The following is a 19,059-nucleotide window of genomic DNA, read 5'->3' as shown; positions in this document are numbered from 1 at the left end:
CTCTTCCTGGAACTTTGCTTCTCCCCGAATCACTTTTCTACTCTGACAGAGTTAACAATGGTCAGTCGTATAAAAATATACTAAGGATGACCAACAGATTGGGATAAATCTTAGAGACTTGTATGAGTTTCTGATTTGGAAACTCAGGAGTCTTGATTTCAGACAACGACGATAATAATTTCCTCTAACCTTACCTGGAATCTTTGTCCATTTTCTTTTTGTCTATTTTCTGCTCATAAGCTGGTGTCGCTGGTACCACTATGGCAGCATAGGTATATGTGATAACCAAGCACCCAGAGCAGATGAAGGCCCTACCTTTATTGATGTGTACTGCATTCCAAATAGAAAATGTGCTTTCAAAAGTTTAGGTTATTTATGTTAGTCTTGGCACTAAAATGTGACTGGATTTCTTATCATCTAGGTTCTTATTATCTAGATGTTAAGATTAACAATGCTTTCAGGATTTCTTCTAATTGGTTTGCTAGTTCACTAGCATATTCTATGTAAGATTCCATTTCTTGATTTACTCTTTACATGTTTAATGAACAGTTAATGAGGAAACAGGTTGCAGGCATTAAGGGGAAGATTTAAGAAAGAAATGTCAGAGGTGATATTTGCATATGTCTTAATTTCCAAGTCAGATTAGAGAATAAGGGAATAGAGAAGCAGCAGCTTGATAGTTGAGTTGCTAAGCACAGAAAACCAAGCATGAGCTATTTCCTAAAATACTACTTAAATACCAGTCCTGATGGGCCTGATCCCATGCCCAACAAGAAGATTCCAGCAGTCTTTCTACCCATTCATAGGATGTCCTTAATGAGCTCCCAGAAAGCAGGGATGACTCCTGCTACTATTTGATGAGTAACCAAGTTCCTGGCACTTAGTAAGTGCTAAGTGAATTTGTTAGAAAAGTGTTTCCCAGTGTGTATTCAGGAAGACGTTGAGAGGACTACTATTAAATATATGGGTTTGGGGTTGGGGTTGTGGCTCAGCAGTAGAGTACTCTTGCCTAGCACATGCGAGGCCCTGCGTTCAATGCTCAGCACCACATAAAAATAAATAAATATATGGTTTTGGTGGTTGTTACTATCACATTTCCTTCTTAGAGTTTTGTAAGCCCAACAATAGAGAACTCTGTTGGACTTGTTGAACCCAGAGGTGCCAAATAGCCACCACAGGACTGTCTTCAGAGTCTCAAGGTTGTCCAAAAAGCTAGATTAGAAGGACACCAGCCTCTGTCCAAACATGTGGCTTGGGCTGTCTGTACCTTCATCCCTTGTCCTCCCTGCATCCATCCTTTTTTACAGTGAGGAAGCACCTTTCCAGTCTTGTCCAAGAGCCATAATAAGAACTACCTAGCCAGAGCAACCAATTTATAGTTCTCTGGGAGATAAATTCTTAAAGTTGTATGGGTGCACGCACACGCCTTTTGAGAAGGAGGGGCGAACAATACAGTGATACTTTTATGACCATTAAAAAAAAGTGGTAGAATATGCAACAAAATGAAATTAAGCCCCTATCTCTAAATGTACAAAACTCTAAGTAGATCAAGGACCAAGGAATTAAACCAGAGACCCTGCACCTAATAGAAGAAAAAGTAGGCCCAAATCTTCATCATGTCAGATTAGGCCCTAACTTCCTTTTATAAGACTCCTATAGTAAAAGAAATAAAATCAAGAATCAATAAATGAGATGGGTTCAAATTAAAAAGCTGCTTCTCAGCAAAAGAAACAACTAGGTGAATAGAGAGCCTACATACTGGGAGCAAATCTTTACCCCTCACACATCAGATAGAGCATTAATCAAGAACTCAAAAAGCTAAGCACCAAAAAAACAAATAACCCAATCAATAAATGGGCCAAGGACCTGAACAGACTCTTCCCAGAAGAGGATATACAATCAATCAACAAATGTATGAAAAAAATGTCCATCATCACTAGTAGGAATTAGAGAAATGCAAATCAAAACCACTCGAAGATTTCATCTCACTCCAGTTAGAATGGCAGCTATTATGAAGACAAACAAGTGCTGGCGAGGACATGGGGGAAAAGGTACACTCATACACTGGTGGTGGGATTGCAAATTGGTGCAGCCAATATGGAAAGCAGTATGGAGATCTCTTGGGAAATTGGGAATGGAACCACCATTTGTCTCAGCTATCCCTCTCCACTGTCTATACCCAAAGGACTTAAAAACAGCATACTACAGGGACACAGCCACATCAATGTTTATAGCAGCACAATTCACAATAGCTAAATTGTGGAACCAACCTAGATGCCCTTCAGGAGATCAATGGATAAAGAAACTGTGGTATATAACCCAATGGAATTTTACTCAGCATTAAGAGAATAAACTCATGGCATTTGCAGTTAAATGGTTGAAGCTGGAGAATATTATGCTAAGTTAGGTAAGCCAATCCCCCCAAACCAAATGCTGAATGCTTTTCTCTGATGTGAGGATTTTGATCCATTATGAAATGGAGAGGGGGGAATGGGAGTAATGGAGGAAATTTAGGGCAAGGGGAGGGAGGGGATGGGTAAGAAAGATGGTGGAATGACATGGATCATTACCCCATGTACACATATGAAGATAAGAATGGTTCAACTCTACTTTGTGTACAACCACAGAAATGAAAAAATGTGCTCTATATGTATACTATAAATTGAAATGCATTCTGCTGTCATATATAACAAATTAGAATAAATAGATTTTTTAAAAGACTGGTAGAAAGTCATCCCTTGGCTAACAAATGGTAGACATGGGTATGTACCTGCTTGTGATTATCCTGTTTGTCAGTTCAATGAATACTCATTGAGCATTTAATTTGCAAGTTGCCTGTCATTATTTACATTATTAATATTTTTGAAAGATCAGACTCTTTTCAGGATTGGTGCAGTTAGAAGCTTCAGATACTTTTTAGAGGCGCTCTTCCCATTGCCTATGTGTGAATGGATGGATGGATGAACTCTTAAGAGTAGTCTGATTTGACCTGTACCAACATTTGTGATAATGGTATCCCATAGACACTTGTGAACTTGGTAAATCACAGTAACAGTGGAATGGTATGACCTCTAGTCGGGGCCTTTTCTGTGGTTAAGGGTTACTAAACATTTCATTTCCTTCTTTTTGTAAGATGGATCATTAGTAATGTAGCTAACCTTGTGCCCGCTGTTATTCACAGCTTGTCAAAGGAAACTAAAGAGCATTTACCATGAAGCAAAAAGGCATAGTGAAGCAGCAGGGCCTAGACAATTCCATCCAGGTCTGTGTTTTCATGATTAATTAGGTTTGAGGAGGTTTGAAACCAGAAATTGCTAAAGCTAGTCCACGGGGAAAACGGATCCAGAGTTGTACAGGAGTCAGACAAGGCCAGCAGGCTCCGTGGCTTCTAACCAGCTTGAGTGTAAACTCTGCTATGGTCTGGCTGTGTGACAGGAAGACAGCAATCCTACATGTTGCCATTATCACTGGAAGAATCAGGAAGCCAATCAATTGGACATTTGGGAACTTGCTATTTCCAGGGTTGGCCAAAGAACCTACCATAACCATTCCTTTGTTACTGTGATTTAGCAAGTTCACAAGTGTGAAGGAAAAGAGTAGGACAGGAGGATAATTGAGGACTTGGGTGGATTTTCTGCCTTCAGGACCTACCTGTCCTTACTATGGACAACAAGCAGTTTAGAGGCTATTCCAAAAATTCCACTCTAAATCATGAAACCTAAAGTCAAGACACTAAGCTGAGCTATCCTGTCTTCCTCTGTGTTTGAAATTTGTTGTTAGTACTCAGGCTTATGCACAATTTTGACAAGTGCCCTAAATAGGAAAGACATAACTTTCAGTTCTCAAGGGCTTTGATCTTCTACATAAAGGAGAAGATGAAGTTGGGGATTGGGGGAGAAAGGGACGTGAGAAAAGATCAGCTGAGAGTGGTGGTTAAAAGTGAAACTCCTTGTCTGGCAACATTCCACCAGCCCCCCCAAGGTAGGATGGCAATAGATGTGCAGGTGAGTGAGGCAGGTTTCTAGAAAAGATCATGTCTGTCTTCTCCTGATGATTAGGACAAATATGAAGTAAAAGTTTAGAAAATAATAGGAAAGCATGAAAAAGAAATATTTCAGTATTTTTTCAGTGTACTTGTATATCTGTGTGTACATATCAATTTAACAAATGTAGCACCTCTTTTTACCACAATGTTATTTTGTAAGCATTCCCTTATCACTAAATATTTCTTGAAAACAGATTTTTTTTTTTATTGGCAGAGTATTTTGGTTAGTTCTTTTGTTAGTGGTGCTGGGGAAGGCGGAATTCTGTTAGAAGATTAGTACTTCCCAAATTTGTTCTGACTTTAAGTGATAAACTCTCTCTTGTACATCAATCTTTGTTGATAGCATTCTTAAAGTAATTGTTTAAATTTTATGGTGCTGGGCATTATACCAGGCCCTGGCATGTTTTAGGCAATCATTGTACCACTGAGCTACACCCCAGCCCAGAATCAATTTCTAAAAGATTTAGGGAGCTAAAGGTATTAAACATTTTTAAAGCTCCAGTTATTATTTTCTGCCAAGTTGCTATCCAGTTACACTCCCCACAGGGCTTCTGATGGGCTCTTTAGGGTACTTGGTTCCATCCAGGCAGGGAAGTAAAGACTAACATGCCCTCTTGTGGAAAAACCCCAAGCTACAGAGTTGCCCTACTTTATTTTAGGTGGCAAAGGTCAGTCCTTATTTCTCTTGCTGAAACAACCAGCATACTCTATGCATCACAGAAATAGGAGGGGGGACTTGTTCTGCTTTATATTTCTTAAAAGATAGTTAGAAAACCTATTTAGTCCTCATCTTTAGGACATAAAAATTATCAAGAGGAAAATTCCTCAAAGCACTTCCACACATTTTTTATACATTTTCCAAAGGAGAGGTGGGGTGTCTGCACTCTCTGGTCCGAAGTCAGCAGAGAAATGGGAACAGCACCAAAGTGGGGTCAACACCGCCATCCTGAAACATCTGGGACATATTTGTAAGAATGAGTCACACCACCACATTGGGCTTCCAGTGGCCAGCAAGGGTCCACTGTTTGTCTCTTCCCCAAACATTATACCTTTATTCTTTGGTCCTCAGGTGATCTGTCGCAGCCAAGACCCGTGCTGGTGCTAAGAGGACTGTGAGCTGTAATTTGACAGCCAGCAGCACCAGAGGACTTGGCAAGGGGGCAGAGGATGAGCACCCAGTCTTCAGGTGGGAGTCTGGGAGATGGGCAAAATCCAGAGCAGATGGCATTTCTCTGCTGTTCCCATTTTCTTGGGGCAGAATTAAAATGAGAGATACTAACAGAAAGGAAGCTGTGGGAGACCACAAAGTGTCACCCCAAACATGCCTCATCCAGTAAGGACTATTGAGCTGAAGGATATTATACAGATGGTACAGGAAAGCACCCTGCTGTTCCTCTACCCCAAACAGGATATACTTTAACAAAAACAAAAACAACAACAAAAAAATATTCTACCTTCCCTCTCTTCTAAGGGGAACAAATGTCAACCACTGTAGACAAAGCCTGGACTTCTAGGCCTGGAGATAGCACCTGCGGCATCTATCCTAACAAGCTTTATTAACTAGCTCTTATTGACCATTTCTTTGCCTTTCCATAAGTTTCCACAAAGACTTGTCTCTTCTCTAAAACTTCACTCTTCTTTGTTGAAGATAATACCTGAGTTATCTTTTTAAAAAGTACTCACTCATCCCCTGGGTATTTCCCATGAATAAACTCCCGTTTGCTTTTCTCGCTAGCCTGCCTTGTTACAGCGATCTGTTACAACTAAGAACTTAGGGTTGAGGAAAAAAGGTATTTTTCTTCTACTACAAAATAAACTAGGCATAGGAAGTAACCTGGGGGAAAATGCAGAGATTTGGCCCTTTTGCGCTCCCTCTCCTACTTCCCACCCACCCTGAGATTTGGGAAGTTAGATACTCATTGTCTCTCAACTGTGTAAATGCCAATGACATGAGAAGAGCTGGTCCTGAGTCAGTATCCAAGAGACTAAACTAGTAAGAGACTCTGGGCAAGCAAGGGACAAGGAATTTAAAAAGTGTGACTTGCCTCAGGAATTAAAAAAAAAGGCAGCACTTCTGCATTCTGCCTGACTTCATCATATATTAGCTCACTACCACCCACCCCTCAACAATACCAAAACCAATAGTCAGGCAACACACAAGATGAAATAATTAATACCTGATTCGAGAACAGCACTGCCCCACAGCCAATAACTCCCAGAGCCGAACTGAAGTTTTTAGGGATTACAACAATGCTTATCTTAAGCATATAGTTAGGAGTACTAGTTACGTGTTAGTTCTCCACGTAAGTATTCTTACCCTGCATTCTGACTCAGAAAAGGAAACACTTCCCTCAGGGAATCAGGAAAACTATTGCCACCCGTGTCATCTGTCAGTTAATGGCAGCCTTTGCAGGCTGAGGTTCACTAAATTTTCTTTTGGCTTTGAAAATTCTAGTCCTCACTAACCCAGGCAACTGAAGGAGTAAGCTGCTAGAAACCCAAAAGAATAAAAACAAAAGATAATGACAAAGAAAATAGAAATGACTGGGGGGAAAGCATGTGAACAAGAAAAGGAAAATGATGCTAGAGCTGGGAGAGAATGACTCACTCTGCTGGACAGAATAAAGAGGGGAGTTTATAAGTACTTTTTTTTTTTTTTTTTTGGTCAGTTTCACCACAATTTATTACTTCACCTTCTTTTAACATGAGACATTGCTTCAACAACGTTAAGGCACTTGAGCAAGGAAGATGGCAAGTGAGGAAGAATAGCTGACATGGAGACAGTAGGCATCCAGGGTAGGCAGGATACAATTCATGCCTCCTGGCATAGAAGATGTACACATGTTTTGAGACACGCTGACCTGAAGGCAGCATCTCTCAAGGAATCAGTGGTAGGGTTCTCACATCTTCATCCTGGGGTTTGCATTTTAGTTTAAACAAAGAGCATCTTGACTTTGCTTGATAAAATTCTAACAGTACCTGGATCAGGCAAAATTTCAGACAACCTAGGTATGTGATGCATTTGTGCTTATGCTTTGCTATCAGTAGCTGGGATAAAAAGTACTGAAATGGATTTTATTTTTTAAGTGTTCAGAAACATTTAATGTAAGAAGTGCTTCTGTCTTTCAAGTCTTTTTTTTTAATCTGCTGAGCCATAGGTAAATTAGCATTTCATTAAGTACACCAGGTATGTTTCTGATTTTTATATTTCTATTTCATGGTTGTATTTTAAAATACACCTTGTAGGAAAGTTTGCAGTTTTGTTTAGCTAAATGCTCTCTGGACTCACACTTTAATGCTACACATTTCTTTTTTGAATACTGCTTTGTCCCTCTGACTTTTCTTAATAGAAAAGTTAGCACCTCTGGCTGCCCATGACACCCAGAGTCAGACCTGCAGAGAGACAGGTGGAAAGGTGGAGGCTCATGGTGAAGTGGGTGGTTTGGTGAGGGGAAAAAAAAAAAAGCACTTTTTTCTCCCCATCCCCTTTCATACCATTTAAAATGGAAGGCAGCAAGAATGGCCTCAGCTGGAAGGTGAATACCCTGCCACCTTTTCCAAAAGGTCTGTGAGCCTTCTGGGGCTTTTATGACTTCAAAGTGGCCTTTTGTGAGCCACCCAGAGAGCCATCTATTGGGGAAGGTGTTTGGCAAATGAATAGATGGATACACTTGCTATTTTTTTTTTTTCTTTTCTGTGCTGGGGATGGAACCCAGGGTCAGGCTCAACCACTGAGCTGTCCTCAGCTTCCACATTTGATACTGTTAGGCCCCAAGATGACATATGAATTTGGAGACTTATAGGCATGATCATCTTACAGAAGATCTCTTTGACCTCTAGTTTCCAGATAGGTTAATGAAAGGGGAAAAATACCCCACCAAAGATCCTGAGCCCCTGCCAAGCATTCACCAGAGGGCAGCCTTGTGTGCACATGTATTGTGGCCATCTGCCCAGCAACGCACAGGATAAAAAAGGCGGCTGTGTGTTTCCACGCTGTTATGCCAGGTGAAGCTGCACCTCCTTTACCTTGTATCTCTTTTTACATCCAGGAACCGGGCAGGCAAAAGGCTTCTCTTCCCCTCCATTCATGCACATGGAACTGAGGATGGCTTCTGAGCTGATGGCGCTCTCTGTGGTCCAGGACTCATCGCTGTCAGATTCCTCATAGTCTACCTCCTCCTCGTCGTACTCACTGCCTGCAGGAGCAAAGAAAAGAGCAAGGGCTGTCAGGAATGGTCCCTCACCACAGGTTGGCCCCAGCTTCCTGGGCCAGGAAGACTGGCAGGGCAAGGCAGCTGTGACTGTAGGCCCGGAGGGACAGCAGTTATTCCCCGATACAGTCCTGTGAGGATAAAAGGTTAAAGCTAGGAACAGGCTGAGCAAGAACTTTATTCTATGGCAGGCCAACCTGTGGCTGCAAAGGCACCAGGAGGGCCCAGAACAGAAATAACCAACTATGGCAGATTCCTTTCAACACACTTGCAACATAGCGCCTGATGTCCCTTTAGTTTTATGATTTAGTAGCCTAGTAAATGCAAACAGCTGTGGGAGAGGGTTGCATTTTGTACTTTTAAGGTACTTGCACTTCAATGGAAATAAATTTCAGAACTTTGCTTTATAGATTTGAGCCGGGAAGATGAAGAGCACTTTTGGCACTGAAAGAGGGTTACAACAAGGTGGGTAGAAATATCAGAAGCTCTGAGGTTAAGATGTAAGAAGGGTATGCAGGTCTGGCTTCTGGAAGATGGACAATTCCCTATACACTTATCTACCTTTCGACTACACACACTTCCTGGCAGGGTTGTCCCAACACAGTTAGTTATATGGCTCACACAGGAAGAGAATACTCATACTCCAAAAGGTAAAGGCTCTGCTAAGAATTGAATAAGAATCTACTTTCACGATTCCTATCCAGGAGAGCAGGGGTGGAGAACTACCTTGACAAGCCATCACTTTTTTCTCTTTTTAAATGAGGCCTGACACAATTTATTTTGTGCTTTTGCACAATACAACCCTGAAGGACATAATTCTACAGATCATAAACAGTGTAAAATAATATGTTGACAAGTCCTAATGCATTTACAAGCCCTGTGGAATAAATAGGAATTATAGCACAACATTAATAAGAATTATATGGTAGCAATTACAGTTGTGAAATTCATCCCCCAGGTGTGAGGCTAAATTGCACCAGGGGCCTGCTTGGATGCTTCACAGGCTCACTCTGCTACATCAATTATTTCAACACCAAATATTGGCACTTTTATTGGGTTTCATTTTAATAGGCATTAATAAGATTGTTTGAAGAGCAGTTGAGCCAGGAAAAGGGATGCCGACATCCGAGGCTAAAAATTGAAAGGATTCAGGAAGGAAGGAAAGGAACCTTAAATTTATTGAGTGCCTATTATGTTTCAGGCACATTATATGCATTATCTCATTTAATCTTCCAGTAACCCTATGAGGTAGGGATTACCGTCACTATTATATACACAAAGGAAACTGAGCCCCCATGAGGTTAAAATGTTTATGAATTCTCAACAAGCTTTTAAGGGATGTCACTTTTTCCCATGTTGCTTCTTGTCCCCTAACACCAGAAACTGTTGAGCCTTCTCTGAGGGGATCACTCTCAACTTCCTGCGAGTTGCTGGTTATTCACCCTCTACACTCAGGTAGAATTGAGACTGTTTCTGAAGACTGCTAGAAATCTCAGGGGGCACAAAAACAATTCCCCCACCAAAATTTTGGCAAAAATGAGGCTTTAGAATTAAATGTGGGTCAGACCCTGCTGTATTTGAATGTAGGCTCCCCAAATTAGCCAGCTTGGAAATGCTCATGTCAAATAACACAAGGGTACCACCCTGTTGCAGCCTGCCCTGTCCGTTGGAGAGCAAATGCTAAAATCTGTTTCTGAGTACGGTTTTGTTTAAGACACTTTACTCTTAAACAAATGCCACATGCTGGTGTCCTTAAATTGCTTGTTAGAAAACTATAAATGCTATTTCCCAAAGCTCTTCCAGCGGGACTTCAGAAAGTTAGAAGGACTAATTTACCCATCTAATTGGGCTAATTTGTTAACCTGAATACCAAGAACCACGCAACATTTACAAGTGGGGGGGCGAGTGGGGAACCTCAGACCAACTGAGGGCTTAATGAAGCCCAGCAGAAGATAAAACTTCAAAACTTTACTGGATCAAAAGGGACCAGCCCCTGAGGCTTGCTGCTGTGTACACAGTCGCCTGGAAACCACATGGTGTACAGCCCTGAGCTGGGCAGCAGGGGCCACATGACTAACGGTCCAAGCTGGGTCTTTGAGAGCCAACAGTAGTGCTGTGACAGCAGGCATAAATCCACAGTGTCTCCAGCAAACCAGGACACATGCCCCTAGTCACTGGCACACCAAAGGGATCTCAGGGTACTGGGTGAAACTAATCGATGCCCTTACATGGCGCTCAAGATGGACCCGTTTATAGTTTCAGAACAAAGAAGAGCAGCTGCAGACCTGGGTTCCTGTGTTGGCTTTCATCAGCCAAGGGACAGCCTGCTGGGCTTCTACTTTCTCGTCAATGAAATGGATGCAGATATCTTCCTGGCAGATTTAAAGATTAGAATTCATGTCTATAGAGCCTCACAGTGCTCAGCAAATGGAGGACAATAAAAGAAAATCATTTTTGTAATACATATAGAATAATATTTTCAGAAAAGTGTCTTTTGAATCTAAATTAAAATAATAGTTCTGAAAGGGTTGGGAGTCCCTATACAAGACAAAATACACTGTGAATTTGTAACAACAATTTCCACTATTATGTAAAATTACAATGCTCCAATTAAAAAAAAAGATGCGGTGTGAATTTGTAACAATGATTCCCACTGTTGTGTAAAACTGTAATGCACCAATTAAAAACAAAAACAAAAAAGGACAAAACTGCTTTGACTTTTCAGTGCAGGTGGAGCAAAGCATACCCCCACATCCCAGTTCAGTGAGGTCACAGATACCAGGCTGGAGGCACAGGCAGGAGCTTGAGTGCACATGGGAACCCCATTGCTACCACTGAAGTTGTGTGAACACAAGCAAGTGACACCACCTCTCTGAGCTTCAGACACCTTATCTGCAAAATGGGCTAAAAACAGTACCCACCCTTAAGATTATTGAGTTCCTGTCTTCAAAAGTACTTCAAACAATGCCTGAGACATGGCATTAAGAAAATGTTTGATTTAGAAATAAGAAAAATATCACATGAGCAGTTTTATTATGCCATTTACTGTTCTGACTCTTCTTGAGGATAGCCACATTTTAAAACCAGAGGAATATGTAGGGTGTCTCCTTGAATTTGCCTTCCTATAAAACCCAGTTGCCACCCTTTTATCAAACAGAATTGCCAACTGCCTGAAGCAGCCATTTCTCCTTGCAGCAGCCAGAGGGCCTACCATGGGCACAGAGAAGCTGCAGTGGCTCTTAATTAAGTCACCTGTGCTCACATGCTGGTGTCCATTCAGTGCCCCCTCCTGGAGCACCTGCCACTAGAGGCCACAGCTGTCCTGCAGAAAAGTTTGAGACCAAAACCACCTGTTCTCAGTCTCCTTTCAAACATCTTAGAACTCTAAAAAGAACTGACCTCATGATAAAGTCACATACTGAGTTATAAAAATGTCTGAGCAACTTTCTCTCTACTTTGCTTTAATTTCCCAATTTTCCAAAAGAGGAAAATAAATCCCAGCCTCACTCATCTTCAATGTCTTCTTCATCTGCTATCTCCAGACTCACTCCAGAATGATGAAATTCTCCGCAATCCCTGGATTCTACCTGGGAACTCCTCACCCATTCAGGAATACAGGAGGGAGCAAGGCTGTTTCGCCTAACAATGGTCTCCCTATAATATCCTGGTCAATAAAAAAAGTCATGAGCACAACCCTAAGTATGAGTCTGTGAATATTTTTAGTATAAATGCCGTAAGTGTACGTACTCATATATTGCCATATAAAACAAATACAAAGTGGTGAAAATAAAATAAGTATATTAATATGTGTATTAGTAAAAGCAATATAAAGATTTAATATATCACATTCCTACACCTCACTTTGGGGCCACCTTCTTCCAGGCCAGCTGCAGGGTCACATGGGGCACATCACAGTCAGCTCAGGGATACGCAGGTTGAGATGAGGCTACATAAATACCACTGTGGGGATTCAGCCCAATGTTCATTTTTGATAGGATGATTATTGTTTATGTTGTTGATGCTCCAATTACAAATCTCCATGGCTTTGAGGGTCTGGTTTAACCCTAGTTCTCCCATATGCTTCATTAGTCTATTATTTATTTACTTATTTTTGTACCAGGTATTGAACCCAGGGGCACTCAACCACCAAGCCACATCCCCAGACCTTTTTTGTATTTTGAGACAGGGTCTTGCTGAGTTGCTTTGGGCCTTGCAAAGTTGCTGAGGCTGGCTTTGAACTCAAGATGCTCCCTTCCTTAGCCTCCTGAGCTGCAGGCATTCCAGGTGTGTGCCACTGTGCCTGGCACCCCATTAGTCTTTAGCACACAAATGGGCAGAATATGAAGACTTGAGGAACATGTATATGGCATGGTAGACTAAACGCCTGCTTTTTAGTTGGTCTTCCTTTTGCTTTAAGCCATCTGCTCCCTAAATTCTGGCACTTGCCTATAAACTTAAACCTATTTGTGAGTATGTGTTTTCTTTTTAAAATAAAAATTGTAGCTGTTTAAGAATGAGCCGATTTTATTTTACACAGGCATTTCTGGAAACAGAAAGTGCTGCCATTTTGGGTCTGGGGCTACCTGTGAACTTGACGCTAGGAAGGGTGACTTCCTGGTCACCAGTCTCTCTCCTTGACTGAACAGCATGGAGAGCTGGGACACAGGGCCAAGGGCGTGTCGGAATCACCTGGCTGGAACAAGGCCCAACTAAGACTGCTACTCAGGACTGCGGTTCCAGAGTTGTGCTCCTTTATCTTCAAATGGAACATCCCCTGTACAAGGGGGATGAAGATCCCACATACAAAGGAGGCCTGGAGATGTGCCAGGGGGAGAAGAAATTGAACACCAGGTGGAGTCACTCAAAGCCATCCATGGCCTGTGGTGCAGGAGCACATGGGAAGCAGAAGCAGTAGGCTGTCCTAGGGGCAGTTGGGACACAGCCATGCAGGGAGGCTGCAGTCCAGCCTTTCAAAGAGCTCTGTGAGTGGTTTTTCTTAGTCTTGGATATGATTAGTCAATGAAAAAATGACATTCACTAAGTTTCTACAAGGAAATGTGATTTAACCTGTCACGTCACATGTAAAAACTGGCAGCCACTAATCCTTTGTGGATTGTAGTTTTATTCTCCAGTCTCACCGTCCTCATTGTACAGGCTTGAGTAGGCACAATGGCAGCTGAGGGAGACTCAGATATGGCCCCAAAGGTTCATGTCAGCATTCACTTTGGGAAACTGGAAAAACTAGTAGATAGGATTCTGTGATAAGACTATTTCATTCTACAGGACTAATGAGAAACTTCTGGCTGTTAAAAGATAAAAAGTCAGTTTTGTAGCTAGGCATGATGGCGCACACCTGTAATCCCAGAGGCTTGGGAGGCTGAGACAGGAGGATCCCAAGTTCTAAGCCAGCCTCAGTAACTTAGTGAGGCCCTAATCAACTCAGAAAGACCCTGTTTCAAAATAAAAAAATAAAAAAGGGCTGGGGATGTGGCTCAGTGGTTAAGCACCTGTTGATCAATCTCTGGTACAAAAACATCAACAAATTGTGAATCACATTAAAAAAACCCAATGTGATGTAGAACTCCTTGTGTGCAGGTATACACACACACACACACACACACACACACACACACACGCATGCGCACAACCCTGGCCATAACTGCCCACCTGGGGCAGCAAGCACACGTCATTGCCCATGAGCCCAGCCAGGCACCGCGGCTGCTGCTGGCCCTCTCACTTGCCATGAGCAGTTTCAGATCTTCCTCTCTCCTCCAACCTCTGCCTCCCTCCCCTTTGCTGAGCCCTTTATCTCTGGGGACAGTCAATCCTGTTTTCATTCTTCATGGTCATAAGACAGTGCCACACAGATAAAAAATAAGTGAAACTTTCCCAGAAACCCAATATGCCACATTTTCTATAACACAAAAATTAATATTAATGCAAAAGTGGTAACTGCAGTGACAGCAAATTAAAACTCTCCCGGGGTGTCAGATTCTGCCTTATAGATTTATCAATATAAATTAGCTTTATTGGTGCTGACCCACTTTATTGGAGCTGAGCAACACTAGTCTAAATGAATTGGCAACAGACGATTATGATGAAAACTACATTAATTGGCTCTGGGAAATGCCTGGAAAATTCTTCGCTTCCTTGTTGCTGGGTCTCAGTTCATTCCTGGAATGTCAATCTCCCATCTTCTCCTTAACTTTATAACTGGTTCTGGTTCTCCAGTCCAGAAGTAACATCTCCCTAGGATTTCACACTTTCTAGTGGTTGCTGCACCCTGTCGGTTTCTTTTAGGGTGCTTAGAGACCCTTCATTATTATCTTTGATTATCTCATACTGCCCAGGGCAGTGTCTGCACATTAAAAGCCCATGGTCATGTGTCTGTCAAATGAATGATGAGGGACTATGCTTACAGGTGGAAGAGGACCCAAGACTACACATCCCCCTTTCTTGACACCCCCACAATCTTAAAAAAAAAAAAATTATTTCACTTGCCTGCTTAAAAGCCTCCAATGACTTATCATAGCAAAAAGCAACCCAATGCCTTATTCCCAGTTGCCTGGATCTTTAATATTTAAAGAACTAATTTTTTTCAAAAAAGAAAAGAACTATTTGTATTTGGTTTAATGCTAAATGCTTATACCTATAAATCTATGTAAGAAATATTTCTAAATATTCAGATACTATTAGATAGTAAAACATACTTTAAAAAATAAAATGCTCTTATACATGTAAGTATTGATTAAAAACTTTAAATTTAGTATGTGTGTATAACTTATTTATTCATTCAGGTGATACTAGGGTTGGAACCCAGGGGATCTACCACTGAGCTACATCCCCAGCCAACTTGAGCAAGGATCTCACAAAGTTGCCCAGGATGGCCTTCCACTTTCAATCCCCCTGCCTCAGCCTCCCAAGTCACTGGGATTACAGGCATGTGCCACCACATCCAGTTTCAGCTTTAAAATATCTTAAAGACATACAGATCAAACAAATGCTCACAGTGACTACAAAACCTACACTCAAACCATTATACAGGTTAGTTCTAGTGATCTGATTTTTTCATTATTTCTATGTTTAGTTTGACCTTCCTGGGGTTACAAGAATCTGGCAAGACCTAAAAGAGGAGCTGATCTCAGGCCAGTAGAAAGTGGAATTTCTTGGTGTCTGACCCACTGACTCTTGGTCAGAATACAGAACAAAATACTTTACAGGGGAGCATATGTTTATTTCCTGGGCTGGACGTTTGGGGAACTTTTGTCAAGGTCTGTTTCTTCATAAACAGGACTTTCAAAGCTCACATCTTTCTCGCCACTTTGCAACCTTCAGTGTAATTATAAGGGTCACTGGAGATCACGTCTCCCTGGGACCAGGTGTTCCCTCAGCCCAGCCACAGCCCACTCTTGCCAGTACTCGGAGCTCTCTGGGTCTTCTTCCTCCATGTCTGCTGGCCACCCTTTCCTAGTCTTGCCCCAGTTCATTTTTTTTTTCTAGAACTACAGGGGCTCACTCACAATTCCCTATCTGCTAATGGTGATGGAGATGATGATGCCTGTGTCTAATAATCAGAAATCCACTTTTCATTGTACGAGGCCACCTAGGCAGCAAAATTTTCACCACTTCTATATTACAGCTACTTTTCAGCACAGTTTCTATCACCTTCCCCATTTCAAATGTCATTCTGGATTCACGGATTTCCACAGAGGCTGTTCATTACCATCTACTCACCAGTTATCACCTCGGCTAGGCCAAGGTGGGTAACTTTAGGTGACCTCCTCTGTCCTCTCAGCATTTCCTCATGAATGTCTTTTTAATATAAAATTCCTTCTTTTAACCAATTATATTTGTACACAGAAAAAGTCACTTTTGTGAGGCTTGTAATGAAGGAGAGGAATCCCACCCACCCCTCCCTGCAGCTGGCACCTCTGTGTCTTTGATCTGGCCTTTACCGCCCATTTCTAAACAATGTGCCTCTACTGCTGGTTTTTGATGTTTGGTTTTGGATGGCCGCTGATGTCCTCAAATGCAAGGTCAGAATTTCAATCCTCCCAAGCCACTTCCTGCTTTGCCCGCTTCCAGTAGAGTTTCATTATAAAATTTGGTGTCACAGTATTCAGTGTTTGCATTTTGATGACACAGAGCCATGTAATGAACTGTGATTGTGTTTTTATTGTTCTTGAAGTTCACTGATGCCACTCTGTGGCCCATGTGTCTTCATCTCTCATCTTTATCCTCCTCCTCACCATCTAGCCGCAGACACTTATTTGGGGCTCATTGTACATCAGGCACAGACTGAAGCACCGGATATCAGTTCATTCAAACCTCACAACAACCCTTTGAGATGGGTAGTAAGATTTACACTGAATAGCCACTCAGAGAGGTAGAGTAACTTGTGTAAAGTGACAGAGCTCTTCCGGCTGCTGTCTGGCTCCACAGCCTGTGTTCCTACCCAGCATACACGCTACTTCCTTGAGTGCACGCTCAATGGAACTGGCAAACTCTCCATCTGCCTAAACACATCAAGCAATCCTCCCCTTGCTTTCTTCCTGAAAGACACTCTCCTGACATGACCCACACTATTGATCCAACCAGACCATTGCCTTCCGGGTCTTCTGGGGGTTCTCTCCGCCTCTCCCATGCAGCTGAGTCCTGCCCAGAGAGTCTGTCTTGCTTGGGTCCACAGGAGGTGAACTCCCTCTGGAAGGCACTTCCCAGGGGCTGCTCTTTTCCTGGCTCAACCTCTGGGCTCCAAATCCAGCTTCTGGGGCTGCTGGAGTGCCCCACCCTAGGTGCATGACTTGGGAGGCTCATGTGCTTCTTCTCACTGTCCCCTCCCTGCTCGTTCCACACTGTGCTGGGGACCCATTCACCTGCTGCTTATGCCCTTCATTTCTGGGAAATTTCATATATATATTTTGTTGTTAATGATTCCCTCTCATCTCTCTTACCTGTCTTTCCGGAAACTCATTTTATTCAAATTTATACTTCCTGGACTAATTCTCTAATAGTCTTCATACTTCTATGCTTACATTTTTTTCTTGTCTCCTCCTTCTGGGAGATTAAAGCCATTCCTCTCTGGCTTTTGTACAGAGGCTTTTATTTCAATTCCCAAGGTTCAATTCCCATTTGGTTCTGTTCCCTCCCTCCCCTCCCAGGAGGTAGTTTCAGTTAAGGCTTGTGTTTCTCCTGTCCCCTGCTCTGTCACCGTTTCTCCCATCTCTGTTTTGCCCTCTTCTGTAGGTCTGAGACGCTGTGCATCTGGAAGCTGTTCTCAGGCCTTAGGGCTCCTTGCCCATCTGCCTGCTGTCTTTCCAGGGTGAGGCATAAGGAGCCCACTGGCTGTAGGCTGGGCGGGGCTGCCAAGTGGAGACTGTCCCCAGAGTGACCTGGGTAGGGCTGCCCCTGGTGGCATCCGCAGCATTTTCTCCAGGGCTGCTGGGTGGGGAGATTTTCTCCTGAGGTGGGGAGATTCTACCACTAGGGATGGAGTCTTCTTCTCTTGGCATTCCAGTTCTCAGAAACGCCATGGCCCTGGCTCTGCCTGGCATCTGTGGTTCAGCCTCTCCAGGGACTTGATCTCCAGTGTTTTGTTGCTGGTGAAAGAAACATCTACCTGTTCTTGCAGGGATTGGGAGGAAGGAAGCTACACCCAACACAGACTTACAACCAGTTCTCATTTCAGTCTCACCTACACCCCACATTCCTAGGCATCTCTTGTTCCAACTTCTTAATTGTGTGTGTGTGTGTGTATACACATGCATATATGTGTATATATCAGCTTTATTAAGATACATCACAAACTACACAACCTACCCATCTGAAGCATACAAGTCATTGGTTTCTGTACCCTCAAGGTAGTGCAGCCATTACCATGATCCTTGTTAGAACATTTTCAACTGCTCAAAAGATGTCACGTACCCTCATGCTGCTCCAATTCTTGAGGCTTTCTGGATTATGTGGCACAAGTCAGCTTGCTTCTGTGCTCACACCAGCCTGCTAAGACAGTTGCCTCTCGACCATTTGCTTCCAGGTTCCTTGCTTTTTGTTGCTGCTTCTCCTCTGGGTCTTGGTCTTTGTGGGTTACAACTTTTAACCCTCCCCTCCTGTCATTTTAGGAGCACATGTATGTGGAAACTGCCACCTTCGACTGGGGGTTCCCTGGGTATCTTGGAAGCATCCTCCTTTGACAATGACCAAAGCTCCAGGCCCTGCCTGTATCACTCCTGCCCTAGGCACTGGTCAGCCTCTTTCCTTTCAGTAGGGGACAGCCCAAGGTCAAAAGCTAGGTGTTGAGGTGGGGTCTCACATGGGACTGTAGGACAGGGCAGGGCAGCTGTGTGCAGGACAGGGCTGTGAGGGCTTCTTTTTCCTGGGGATCCTGAGCTCACTGCGGACATTTTCAGTTTAATACTAACAGATGCTCTAAGTTGTAATTCCAAAATAACATTCAAATGTATTTCCTCTGCCAATGGCTAATTAAATGCTCATTCCCTTCCCTGTCATTCTTCTTCCCTCCCTTTTGTGATACTTGTGTTTCTCCTTTTCCACCACACTAGGGTCACTTTGATGATACTCTTCTTACCACTGTGAAGTAGAGGTCAAGTGTGTGTAAAATACTGAGCTTGGGGCCGGGGTGTGGCTAGGTGGTAAAGCACTTGCCTAGCATGCGTGAGGCACTGGGTTTGATTCTCAGTACCACATACAAATTAATGAAATAAAGGTCCATCAACAACTAAAAAAATTTAAAAAAAAAAATACTGCGCTTATTCCCCTGCAGAGCTTTTCATTTGTGGTCCC

The 19,059-nt window shown here is 42.7% G+C and overlaps 1 protein-coding gene across 4 annotated transcripts in view; it reads right to left on the bottom strand.

Annotated features, from left to right (window-relative positions):
• Jazf1 (JAZF zinc finger 1) overlaps positions 1-19,059 on the bottom strand; it is a 327,034-nt gene that overhangs the window by 2,625 nt on the left and 305,350 nt on the right. For all 4 annotated transcript variants that reach the window (XM_078039925.1, XM_078039927.1, XM_078039926.1 and 1 more), the window contains one exon: positions 8,072-8,241. In XM_078039925.1, coding sequence (XP_077896051.1) covers positions 8,072-8,241 — 170 coding nt within the window. The remainder of the gene's footprint in view (positions 1-8,071; positions 8,242-19,059) is intronic.

This window comes from Ictidomys tridecemlineatus, chromosome 2 (assembly GCF_052094955.1).
Source record: "Ictidomys tridecemlineatus isolate mIctTri1 chromosome 2, mIctTri1.hap1, whole genome shotgun sequence".
NCBI classification, from domain to species: Eukaryota; Metazoa; Chordata; class Mammalia; order Rodentia; family Sciuridae; genus Ictidomys; species Ictidomys tridecemlineatus.
The sequence above is the reverse complement of the archived record's forward strand: the minus strand, read 5'-3'. Positions and strand labels throughout refer to the sequence as shown.